Source organism: Squalius cephalus (genome assembly GCF_949319135.1).
Source record: "Squalius cephalus genome assembly, chromosome: 25".
Lineage (NCBI taxonomy): Eukaryota > Metazoa > Chordata > Actinopteri > Cypriniformes > Leuciscidae > Squalius > Squalius cephalus.
Window position 1 is genome coordinate 14,622,548 of NC_137146.1, and position 13,742 is coordinate 14,636,289.

Consider the following 13,742-nt stretch of genomic DNA (forward strand, 5'->3'; position numbering starts at 1 on the left):
AAAGTCATCACATTGATGTATTTTTTTTCCATTTCTGAATTGACATGAATACAACGGCTTTCAAATCAAATGAAGCAACTTTCATGGCGGATTACACTCCAAGTCTGTTATCAACGCAGAGCAAAATTCTTTTTTTTTGTCAGCCACTACAGTACAAATGAAATAATTGTCAGAAAGTATTGTACATTTAAGCAAAAGTAAAATTCATATTAACCCGGCCTAAGCCAGCATTAGGCCTAATTAAAGCCCATCGGACTATACAAAAGTTTTGGGGTCAGTACGATTTTTTAAAAGAAATTAACCCTTTTATTCAGCAAGGATGCATTAAACAGTCAAACATTAAGGGCCAGATTTACTAACAGCCTGCGCCACTGCAAACCCTCCATTTAAAAACTAAAGTCAGGATTTACAAAGGCGTGGACAGGGATATTTTTGCGGCTGACCTTATTGCATATGCATTTGTAGGAGTTTCCCTTTCAGACGCGAAATTTATGAGAGAATATTTAAATGAATCACGCAAGGTGATTTACTAAGGTTTTTGAAACATTTACTGGTATTTGCACCATTATTTACAGCCCCCCCCCCCCAAAAAAAAAAACGATAATTTGCGCTGCTTTTGGAAGATTGCATTGTAATTATGGAAACGATCCGGCTGCGTCCATGTTCTTTAACTTGCGTGTCGTCAGTAGATCACGCACAGAACTTTCCACTCCCATTGGGGCTTTTTTGGAATTGCGCTCTCACGCTTATATGTAATAAGCTAATAATGTTATAAAAAACATTCTATTTCAAATAAATGCTCTTCTTTTGACCTTTCTATTTATTAAAGAATTTTGAAAAAAGTATCATGGTTTCCACAAAAAAATGTTTTATTAAGATACACAACTGTTTTCAACATTGTTCATAAAAAGACATGTTTCTTGAGCAGCAGATGAGCATTTTAGAATGATTTCTGAAGGATCATGTGACACTGAAGGGAGTAATGATGCTGAAAATTCAGCTTTGGCATGACAGAAATAAATTATATTTTAAACTATTGAAATAGGAAATGATTAGTTTAATTTGTAATAACACTGCATAAAATAACTGTTTTTACCACAGAAATTCAGCCTTGGAGAGCACAAGAGCATCTTTGAAAAACATTGAAAAAATCTTACTTAAAAAAATGTTTAATTCATTCATCGGTTTGAATGAATGATTCAATGACTCATTTATAAAGACTTCACTTATTTCATTACTGGATGGATCTGCGTTTTTTTACAAAACAAATCTTTGTCATTGAATGATTCAATGTGAATGATTCACTGTGATCGTACTTGTCAAAAGTTTAATAGACAGCTGAATCGGTGTCATTTAGCAATAAGGCCACGTGGTTGTTTGAATAGAGATCGTCTTTTAATGATTAATCCCGCAGCTCTACAATGTAGTCAGTACAGAGGTTAAAAAACAAACCAGTTCCAGTCTTGCTAGCATGCAAGGTCCAAACTCTGGTCAAAACTACATATAGCAATGCACTGAGTGGCTTACATAACTATTGAGTTATTTATAGATATATTCAGTATTGTGTTACTAAATGAGCAGTATAAGGATGTGTCTTAGTTTAAATGGCAGTGCAGAGCTGTGTCACACAGTGAAGGCTGCGGCCTCGTTAGCATGTGACCCCGGTTTGGGATGACAGAGAATTAATTGTAGCAACAAGGTCCCGCCAGATCGGAGTTAAATGTTAATCGGGGGGCGAGAACACCGCCAAGTTGCTACAAAATGCCACTGGGAGTTTTCAGCTGCATGTTAATAAAATGACGTGATTGAAAATCACACTGTGTGGGCTAAAAAGGCTGCACAAATTCATTTCAAGCATAACTATTTATGTATTTCATCTTTTTTGGAGTGGGGGCTGATTTCATCTCAGCTGGTCAGTAATTGGAGACGCCATTAAATGCTAAAACGGCAGCAGTTTTAATTCCAAAGATCACAAAAAGTTCAGTTAGTAATCTACTTCCTAACTGATTTTGTGCACACAATAACAGGAAGCATCATTTTATCTGTAAATGTCACAAATGGCTTTCTGACCACATTTTAATCACTTATACTTTATCCGTTTTGCATCTCAGACAATTTTATAATCATACATCTTCACACCTCTTTTTATAAGTCCCCAGAAGAGTCTCTTAATGCAAAAATTTAATAAGTAATACTTCATCAGTCTTCTAGTGTCAGGTCACCAATATCTAAAAATTTTATTTGTTAATTAATATGGATGCGGTTCAATGTCTATGAAATGAGAGCTGAAATTCATTTCACTAGTCTGCCATCTACTGGAAAGTTGCATAACCAGTTAGTGGTTATAATCTTGGTACTAAAAACGGTTTTGAATTTTGATACCAATTTTGTGTAAAAATGTCTTCACATGTGGCTGAAATAGCATATTTTTGCAGAAATATTGAATACTGTGCACAGTATATTTCATACTGCAGTACTGATGAGCTGAACAGCCAGCCATTTAATGGGACTTCTAAATTATTTTAGATTATTTCTAATTCAGTTGTGCAATGATCAACTATAAAATAATCTCTAAACAGAAAAAAAAAAAAAAAAAAAAAAATCCCTGTAATCTCACTGATGGCATATCCAGCATTCGTGAATGAATCACATTTTAGCTATCCCATCAATTATTTACTCAATATTACCCATCGTGGTCTCTGTAAATCAAATAGAGTCCATTACTATTTAATATTGTGTTGTAGGGCATTTCTACAGTATAGCATCCACTTGCCTTTTTCATTATTACACGACGTTATGTTTGTGCCTCGTTTATGGATTAACAGATCGAGCAGGTGTTTTATGACTTTTAAAATATATATTACCAGATGAATAAAGTGTTTTACTACACTCAAATGTGCCTCCGGTCGGCCTTATAATCGCTGCATTGCATTGTTGTTCCTTTGCTGCGGTACAATAAACCATTGAAATATTGGGGCAACATAAGGGGTATTAACCTTCAGGCAAACCTTAATACAGCCTCAGTCATGACAAGAAGCCAATTCATTTGAGCCTAGAGGGAATGGATTTGGATCAGAGTCACGACAGAAAATATGTTGGGGGGAAAAAGTAGTTTTCAAGGTTAGCTTGACCTCTGAGGGGAAAAAAATACAGTGCTAGGCAATCTTATTAAGGCACTATCCATTTTTTTTTTTTTTTACATCAGTCTCTTCTGCCAACCATATAACATCGGCACCTCTGATTACTGACCTAAGCGAAACTTTATTCTGACTCTGGAATTGTGTCAAATGCCTGCAATAAAGAGCAATGTCATGATTATATACCTCACTCGAATGGTAGGAATGCTGAGACTGCACAATAACAACATTATGCAGTTTACAATCATTTCCAGGGACTTTTGCTGCCGTTTTCATCTTATGAAGTCAAAATATTGTTCACGGAGTCGCACACTAAAATTCCATTACGTGCACTTACTGTCCTCGGTGTTATGGAATGATACATCTTCAAGTCAAGCACTTCAACAGACATTTTATGGACTATTAAATTTGCATAAACAATGCAGCGGAGATTTAAAGTGTAACTTGATGCTGACAAAAGAACATAATCTACCTCTAGGGCATAGAAATGTCTATTGCCTATGAATAATATAGTGAAATCAATTGCCTGGCATACAAGAATTCTGTTATGCTCCACGTAAGAAACACTCTGCCAGTAGACTAATGCAGGACCGAATATAACTATCAATTATGTAATTTAGAAATAAGTGTAATGGGGAAAAAATATGTCATTCCTGATGAAGATTAAATGGAAAATCAAATGAAATGGATTCAGTGCCTTTGGTTTTGACATGCTCATGAATAAACATACAAACAAACAACACTGATCAACATCACTATAATAAACCAAATTTACAATGTCAATACAAAAAGTTTTAATAAGATACATCCACTTATGACTAGGTGACAAGGACAGTAACTCTATATACAGTTTATTGTTCAATTAGAATTAGGAAACCTGTTTAATTGTTCATGCGTTTTACTTTTTACCATTTAAAATAACTAAATTTGCTATTTTTGGTTCTCTGGCTTCCATCATTAGTTTCTGTAATCAATTATCCACCAATTTGTCATTTTTGATCATCAATGAATTTTGACAAGCACATTAGTTTTCATCATTAATCGTCTTGCAGCTCAGATCTGCAGCTAAAAGAGTTTATTTGATGAAAGGACTTGGCCTAGATTACTGTAATTATATGTATGCACGCCTGTCTCAATCTCATCTCCAGATGGTTCAGAACATGCCAGTGAGATTTATACATCTCCTCTATTAGAATCCAATTACATATTACAAATAGAATCAAGATTTTGCTTTTAGTTATAAAGAACGCCCGGTCTTTCTCCACAATATATTTGTAAACTCCTTCATCCATACTCTATAAAAACTTGTTTCCGCCACGCATTAAACAATAAAAAAGTGTGACCTTTTTATCTCACAATTATGACTTTTCTTCTCAGTATTGTGAGTTTATATCTCGCCATTCTGACTTTATAACTTTAACAATTGCAAAAAACTGAATTGCGAAGAATTTTATAATATATATTTTTTATATATTTTATAACTCACAAGTATGAGTTTATATCTATAAACAATAAAAAAGTAATTGAGACTTTGTTAGTTTATATCTCACCATAGCGAGACAAGTCAGGATTGTGAGATATAAATTCACAATCGCGAGAAAAGATTTGTGAGTTTATCACTCACAATTCTCACTTTTTTCTCGCAATTATGAGTTTGTGTCTTGCAATTCTGACTTTATAACTCGCAATTGAGTTTTATTCGGACTTTTTAACCTTGTAATTCTCACTTTTTTCTCCAAATTGTAAAACATAAACTCGCAATTGCAAGTTATAAAATCCGGAATTGTGAGATATAAACTCTTTGCGAGAGAAAAAGTAAGAATTGAGAGAAATAAACACAGTTGCAAGAAAAAAGTTTATATATATATATAGACCCTTTCCAAAAAATTAGAATATCATGGAAAAGTTTATTTATTTCCATAATTCCATTCAAAACGTTAAACTTCCATAGATTATAGATTCAGGGCCCACAACTTAAACGATTTCAAGTATTTAGTTGTTTATTTGTACATAATTTGGGCTTCCAGCTCATTAAACCCACGAAAACAGGATTTAAAAAAATTAGAATATTATATGAAATCACACAGTAATTACACAGTGATACCATGGTCATTGAACCAGGTTTTGGTTCTTTTGGCAGTGTGGGCAGGTGCAAATCCTGCTGGAAAATGAAGTCAGCATGAAGTGCTCTGAAAATCTCCTGGTAGACGGCTGCATAGACTCTGGATTTAATAAAGCACAGTGGACCAAAGTCCTCTTTTCTGATGAGAGCAAATTTTGCATCTCATTTGGAAACCAAGGTCCCAGAGTCTGGAGGAAGAATGGAGAGGCACACAATCCAAGATGCTTGAAGTCCAGTGTGAAGTTTTCACAGTCTGTGTTGGTTTGGGGAGCCATGTCATCGGCTGGTGTTGGTCCACTGTGCTGTCCACTCAACGCAGCCGTCTACCAGGACATTTCCAGAGCACTTCATGCTTCCTTCAGCAGACAAGCTTTATGGAGATGCTGACTTCATTTTCCAGCAGGATGTCACTGCCAAAAGAACCAAAACCTGGTTCAATGACCATGGTATCACTGTGTAATTACTGTGTGATTTCATGCAATATTCTAATTTTTTGAAATCCTGTTTTTGTGGGTTTTATGAGCTGGAAGCCCAAATTATGTACAAATAAACAACTAAATACTTGAAATCGTTTAAGTTGTGGGCCCTGAATCTATAATCTATGGAAGTTTAATGTTTTGAATGGAATTATGGAAATAAATAAACTTTTCCATGATATTCTAATTTTTTGGAAAGGGTTTGTATATATATATATATATGTATATATATATACATATCTAGCACATATCTCGCAATTCTGAGAAAAAAAGTAACAATTGCAAGTTTAAAAAGTCAGAATTAAACTCACAATTGTGAGTTAGAAAGTCAGAATTGCAAGAAATAAACTCGTAGTTTCGAGAAAATGTTTGAGAGTTTATAACTCACAAGTATGAGTTTATATCTCTCAATTTGGACTTTATAACTTGCAATTGCGAGTTTATGCTTCAATTCAATTTTTTGCAATTATTTATTTATTTATTTATTGCAATTCTGATTTTTAACCTCACAATCTCACTTTTTTTCTCAGAATTGAGACAAACCTCACAGTTGTGAGAGAAAAAAAGTCAGAATTGCAAGAAATAAACTTGCAATTGCAAGAGAAAAGTGAGATAAAAAAGTCACTATTACCTTTATGTATTTTTTATTCTGTGGTTAAAACAAGCTTCCATAATACTCTGCCCCCAGGTCATGCAATCAGCTTCCTTCTGTCCCACTCATGTTGTAAAGGAGATTTCTCAGTTGCTGCCCCCAAGTTCTGGAACGGCTTCCCTGCTCACATCAGATCCTCCTCCTCCTCCTCCACTGGCACTTTTAAATCCAGCTTAAAGGTCCGTTTTTATTCTTTAGCTCTTGATTCCATGCAAGATTTTTTTTTCTTTCTATTATCTAAATTTTATCTGACTTGACATGAAAACCTCTCTTTTTGTGACAGGCTGATTTTTATATCCTTAAAATGTAATAATCCGTGGAAATGTGGATTAAAATGTTTGGTGATAGTATATAAAAACATTTAGTCAAAAAAAATGACTGACTAGTTTGCAGCTGCCCTGCTTGTTCTTAAGTCAAATATAGTACAACGGTCTTCATGCGACGAGAAATGGCTTCAATAATCTCTCCCAAAGTGCTTATTCACTTTAGCGACAGAAATGTAAATCAATAGATTAACCAAAAAATACTGTTCCTTATACTCCATCTGCTTCAGCCTCATCTCCACCCTCCCCTCTGAGTCTTGGTATAGGATGGAGAATCCCTCGCCATCATAATCATATGATACCGTGTCTTGATTTGCTTTTGTCATGACAACAGGAGCACTCACACACCAAAAAGGCTGCTTGGCTTCATCCCATAGAGTGAGGCTGATCATGCAACAGTCCTGGAGACACCAATTAGACCATGAAAATCCTTACATAAGTTTTGAAATAAAGTACTGTGAATAAAAAAAGTGTGGTGATACCTTGATAGTTCCATGTAAAGCTTCAGTCCTCCAAGGCAAGCTGACATCTCCAACCAGATGAGTATTTAAGGATCTGTTATTCTCACTGATCACTTCCAGTGGTAGATAACCATCAGAAATCTGATCTGGAGAGTAAAAAAGAGGTATTATGTTACTTCGTTAAAGATAAGATTTACAGTGACCCCAAAAATAATTAAGACACATATGGCCAGATTTACAAAACAGAGCAAATTAGTGCGAGACAATTGTGCTGCTTAATACTTGTGTTTTTCTTTTAAAGCATCAAAGAATCCTGAGTATTTCAACTTTCCATATACCTTTTAGGATGAATATATATCAGTGAATGATATATTAGGTAGATATGTGATATACACTGTAAGATAAGTATTGTGAAAAATATATTTTCATAATTAATCAAATATTTGTAAAGAATATTATTTGAGCATCAATACTTGGTAAAAACAATTTTGAATTGTTGAATTTATCTCAATTTTCTCAATTTAGAATTTTGCTTCGAGCAGAACATAGATATTTTTGAGAATCTAGCGCCATCTACTGTCAAGCATAAAGTACCATCAACTGTCAAGTCATCTCAGTGTAGAATTTGCCAACTGCTTAATCATGTGTTTACAAGGTTATCATTCATTTTTATCATCAATTGGACTTTGATCTCTTTTTTTCTTATTACTACAGTGCACAATTTACCTCTCCTGCAAAACAGCTGGGAAAAGCGGCCAGACATGACGACTCTCGCTGTATTGTGCAGTTCAATGTAAGCAGTGTATCCATGGAGACCATACTCCGGGTCCACATCATCAAACAAAGCACGGACTCCGGTTGCTGCACATGGACTAACGGTATGAAAGAGAGATAAGGAAGGAAAAGAAAGACATTAACTACAAAGTGGGTGTCAGTGCATCTTTTCACACTAAGGACTGTAGCGACAGAATGGCAGTAATAGAGACGGTCTCAGAACTGATGAGTCAGAGCTGTACACAGTGCCCAAATTCACCAGAAGATGGAGTTATTACACCACCAAACTATACTGACGGTGATGCATAACTGGCATTTAGGTTCTGACTTACACAAACACATCTGTGATTAAAAAAAGGGAGAGAAAATAAAAATTGACCACAGGAATTCAGCAAACTGAAATACACACCAAAGTTTGAGAATCATTTTTTTAAGTATTTGGTTTGACAATGCAAATAGTCTTTTGAAAACACAGAAGAAAAAAAAACGATAAGAGGAAATAAAGGCATACCTAATAGACGCATGAAGACTTCTTTCCACAAGTCTGTGATTGTGCAAGTTCACTATGACAAAAGCAAGTCCACATTGGTCCTGCATAAGAAGCACAGAGTTGTTGCATTATCAATGAAATATTATTATTATTAAAGAAAAAACATTATTATTACTACTACTGCTGCTGCTAATAATAATATTAATAATAATCATAATAATAATGACATATACTTAAAGGTTAAGTGTAGCGTTGGTAAGATTTTTAAATGTTTTTGAAAGAAATCTCTTATACTCACCAAGGCTTAATTTCTGTAGTAGTAGTACTACTTTATTGAACCCATTTGGGAAATGTATTCGATCGAAAATACAGTAAAAACAGTCATATTGTGAAATATTATTACAATTAAAAATATGTGTTTTCTATTTTTAAAATACAATTTTTTTATTTTTTTTATTTCTGTGATGGAAATCCTGAATTTTCAGCATCATCACTCTAGTCTTCAGTGTCACATGTTTCTTCAGAAATCGTTTTAATATGCTCACCTGATGTTTAGGAAACATTTCTTATTATTATAAATGTTTAAAACAAATGTGATGATTGATATTTGTGTGGAAATCATAAAAACATTTTTTTAAAGAATTCTCAAGATTGCTTAATTATTAGAAATTATTAGAAATAAAAATGTAAAAATGCAAAAGCCTTTTAATCTATCCCTTTTAATCAATTCATAGATTAAAAGTATTATAAAGAGATCATCCAAAACGTCAAATTATCAAGTGTTTGTTCCACAATGTACAGTGTCAATTATAGAAATGGAAAATACCTGCCAGAATCCCAAAGTGACTCCCTGTCCAACATACAGCATCTTGACAATCTTGTCTGCAACACACAGCTCGCTGTGTTCTCCTTGAAGCTTTATTTTGGACATAACCGATTTCCAGGCCGGCCTGAAAGACACAAGATGGAAGCAACTACATCACTCACTTAGGTTGGGAAAAAAGGTGTATTGTTGTATTTTTGGCATCTACCACACCTGTAGGGAGCAGGACAATGGAGGGGCACCCGCGACACTCCACAAAGCTCAAGTGAGGTGAACTGGTTGAAAGAAGGCCAACTGACAGCGCCCCAGAACACAAAAACAGCCGTACTGCTGAAGGAGGCATGAGACTGCTCAAAGGTGCTCCGCCGTCCACTCCCATCAGTCACTGTGATCTCCCATGTAATGCACAGACTCCTGCCAGACACACATGACACAAACCCCATCTGACACCTCTGTTCTCAGAGCATTTAAGGGCAGTGCCTTTTTTGAAGTAGAAGTGGGGAATAATACAAGATAAAAACTCATAAAATACATAAAACATCTCAATAAAAGAGAGGGCTAAGCTGACAAATGCTTAATCTTGTGATTAATTCAAATTAATGATCACAGAAGTACTGGGATAAAAGTTTATAGTTCGGATATAAACACTGATGTGTCTATGGTAGCGATCAAAATGGAGTAGATCACCATTTAAAGTAACTTAAGGCTCCAAATAAAGATTGAATCCATTACATCGACTGTTACAAAGTGACAGTTTAGAAAAATATTTGTCATAGAATCATTCTTTTAAGAAATTTGTTCAAACAAATCCTGATTCATCTATTGATGAAACAAGTGGAGTCTTTTTCAGTGAGTCATTGAATCATTCATTTAAACCGATTTTTTATTATTATTCATTCAAATTAATTAAAGGGGTCATCGGATGCCAAATTCACTTTTATATGGTGTTTGCATATAAATGTGTCTTTGCAGTGTGTGGACACAACCACCATACAATGGAGAAAAATCCTTTTTTTTTAATCCTCAAAAAGTCTAAACACTCTCAATAATCAAATCGTTTAGATTTTCTGAGCAATATTATGTAATATTGCTCATGCTCCGAGTCCGCCCACAACCGCTGACAGACTGTCCCGTATTAGCATATTTCCGCCCTCAGCCATACTGTCTGCCAAGGCAGTCTTGTGTCGACACCCCCCATGGAAGAGAGGGGTGGGGTGAGCAGTTGCTCATTATCATTTAAAGAGACATGCACCGAAACTGAAGCTGTTTTTGAGGAGGTAAAAAGGGTGTTGTTTAACACAACCATTGAGGAATTTTAACCAAAGTATGTTACAAACTTTACATGAAGACCCTAAAGAATCATACCAACTTGTGGAAAATGGGCATCCGATGACCCCTTTAAACATTTTTAAACAGACTGCAGCAATTAACATTTTTCAGAACCTCTAATTACGTTATTTCGTTTAGTTGTATATTGAGAAAAGTGGGAGAATTGTGATAAAAAATAAAAAATAAATCACGATTCTCAATTCATCCATAATTTGAGATTATACTTTTTGAATTGTTTATTATTAAGTGCATTTATTAAGCCAGTAAAAAGCAAAAAACTAATAGATTTTAGTGAATAAAATGTTGCCAATGGTTACAATTCTTACTTTTAATATATAAAATGTTCATTATTATTATTATTTTTTTACAAGTTTAAGTCAATTTTACTAATTATAAAGATGTTAAATTTAAATAGAAAATAAAAATACATTTAAAAAAGGTGGAGAATCCAAGGCTGCTTAAGTAATGATAATTAAGCTGTATCTAGTTTTCCTGTAAACATATCCTGAGGATCCTTAAAATAATATACATTTACTTGATAATCCAAACCGTGATAATACTGAAACATGAAAGCTGAAGGATAGTTCGGTTAGTTGGGAAACAAAAAAAAATACTGATTATTTGTTTGTTTTATTAGTGTCATTAACCTAATTAAGAGTGGGGAAATATTTGTTTGGCAATATACAAGCAATGAATGACATTAATTCTGAAAGAAACAGGGAATTAGATTGGGGAAATACTTAATATGATGCATCATGTGTGGGCACTGGCACCATATGATATCAATTAATGCTGTAAAACAAGATACAAGCAGAGTCCCAGAGAGATTAATAGCTGTTGTTTGTGTCTGAAAGTCAGTGGAGATGATTATTACCGAAGTAAATCTCATCCTCCAGTGTCTTTGTAACTGAGGAACCTATGGGGATTTGTCTGGGCAAGAGGTAGAGGCCAAGCAATTTATTTTTTACAATTCACCCAGCCTTCTGAGGGGACCACAATTATTTTCATTCCCCCTGTACGCCGCACACTCTTTGAGTCGAAAAATTGAGCGGCCCGGCAGCTCTAATCAGAGGTTAAGACAACAGCATGCCGTGGCCTGCAGATCATCAAGCGTGTTTCCGTATCCCATCGCCCAGGAGCACAGAGCAAATCTAAGACGCTGACTCTCACACTCACCTTTAATAAGCCCAGACACTGCAGGAGGGAAAAACACACCTTGACATATATTTGATGGGGAATATGCCATCTTCAACAGATCAGGTCACAACAAAGACGTTATTTTGACTACAAAGTCTTGTTGCATATTAGGGATATACAGAAAGGCAGTTGAAAGAAAGAAAGAAAAACAACTAGAAATGCAGAAACTAGAAAACTGCAACTAAACTTAGTTTATGTGTACAAATGTATATATAGAAACATTCAGATTACGTGTCACCATGCCAAAGCAATGATGTTGTTGTATTAAATGAAGGATAAAATAGCCAAAAAAAGGTTTTAAAGGGATTAAGATTTATAACACATTTAATTAGTCAACACATTTGTGAATGATCATATAAACTAAACATAAAAGCCACAGTCTCTAACCTTAGGACTTCCTCTGTGTGACGCGGCAGTCCTGAATAAGGGTCGATGCGTTGAAGTTTTTTTCTCCACTTGTTCACATTCAGGCTGGCAATTTCTTTGAAGAATGTGTTTCTCCAGTATCCCTTTGGCCTCTCCTGCACACCTACCAGGCCAAGATCACGTATCATGCGATCTTCTTGGTTGGCTTTCTTCTTTTTGGCATGTTCACGAATGTAAAACTGATACCACATAGAACTGCAAGGACATCAGAATGAAAAGGAAATGATTTTAATCTTTCTGCTTTAAAAGAGACAAAAAAAAAAAAGAAAGAAACATAAATTAATTAAATGGCCTGAAGAAAAACAAAATCACTCACTTGTTGTTTGACAGTTCATGGAAGAGCTTGTTGACAAAACTAATGCAGAAAACAGACTCAGCATCCAAGTATGAGAGAATCCTGAGAATGATCTCTGGCGGCATCCTAATTTAAGTCAGATTAAACAAATGATAGATAGATAGATAGATAGATAGATAGATAGATAGATAGATAGATAGATAGATAGATAGATAGATAAGTAGGCCTAAAAGCAGTTAGATAGATAGATAGATAGATAGATAGATAGATAGATAGATAGATAGATAGATAGATAGATAGATAAGTAGGCCTAAAAGCAGTTAGATAGATAGATAGATAGATAGATAGATAGATAGATAGATAGATAGATAGATAGATAGATAGATAGATAGATAGATAGATAGATAAGTAGGCCTAAAAGCAGTTAGATAGATAGATAGATAGATAGATAGATAGATAGATAGATAGATAGATAGATAGATAGATAGATAGATAGGCCTAAAAGCAGTTTAATTATAAAAGCAATGGTTTTCAGTGGCAACTTTTTTAACAACAAACAAAACAAGCAAATAAATTAAACTAATTAAACAGCTATTTTAAACATACAACAAATACTAATTTCTAGTGATCCGAGCAAGAGAGTCACAGTGAAGCTAAAAATCATAAAGTTACCTAACTTACTCGCAAAACTTGCCTTTCTAAGGAGTTTCCACAAGGCTTTACTCTGCGTTTGGATGCCATTCTGTGGACTGATGGGTGCTGTACAGCCATTTTTGTTTGTCTGCTGAGAATATGAAACACAAACACACTGAAACGATCTAGCAGAGTTCTAGTGCAGAGGCATTAATGGTGCGAAATAACCAAGAAAAGTAACAAACAACCTGGACATGGATTTTGATGTAATAATTGAGTGTTTCCCAGCTTCTTGCTTCTTAGTCTTCACGGATTGCGAAGACATAATTCGTATCTCTTCAGAAACGTGTTTAAGTGCTTCTCAAGTTGTTATCCGTTCAGTCTTTCTCTTCCGTTATCTCGCTGTCAAGGTAACCAGCCGCGCATTAATCGCACTACGTTACACAGGACACATTCTCATCTGGTTTATTTTAATGGGTACAGCCGACACACTGGGTAGGACATTAAACTGTTCAGCATAGAATTATAACATTTTATCCCAGAGAAAAACTCCACAAAAGAGAAAAAAACACTGTTGCTACAACTACTAACTAGTCTACTAACA

At 34.8% G+C, this 13,742-nt stretch overlaps 1 protein-coding gene across 3 annotated transcripts in view; it reads right to left on the minus strand.

The window, feature by feature from the left end:
* The window catches only part of fbxo15 (F-box protein 15), a 44,742-nt gene extending 31,000 nt beyond the window's left edge, over positions 1–13,742 (minus strand). Inside the window, exons 1-10 of one of the 3 annotated variants that reach the window (XM_079863946.1) lie at positions 13,387–13,742; positions 13,200–13,289; positions 12,527–12,631; positions 12,172–12,405; positions 9,472–9,672; positions 9,262–9,385; positions 8,457–8,536; positions 7,898–8,043; positions 7,193–7,317; positions 7,055–7,111 (exon numbers count right to left, since the gene is read on the minus strand). In XM_079863946.1, coding sequence (XP_079720072.1) covers positions 7,055–7,111; positions 7,193–7,317; positions 7,898–8,043; positions 8,457–8,536; positions 9,262–9,385; positions 9,472–9,672; positions 12,172–12,405; positions 12,527–12,631; positions 13,200–13,289; positions 13,387–13,463 — 1,239 coding nt within the window. In that variant the 5' untranslated portion in view covers positions 13,464–13,742. Of the gene's footprint in view, positions 1–6,389; positions 7,112–7,192; positions 7,318–7,897; positions 8,044–8,456; positions 8,537–9,261; positions 9,386–9,471; positions 9,673–12,171; positions 12,406–12,526; positions 12,632–13,199; positions 13,290–13,386 lie in introns of those variants that run through there. The other 2 variants (XM_079863945.1, XM_079863944.1) reach the window with 2 other exon arrangements.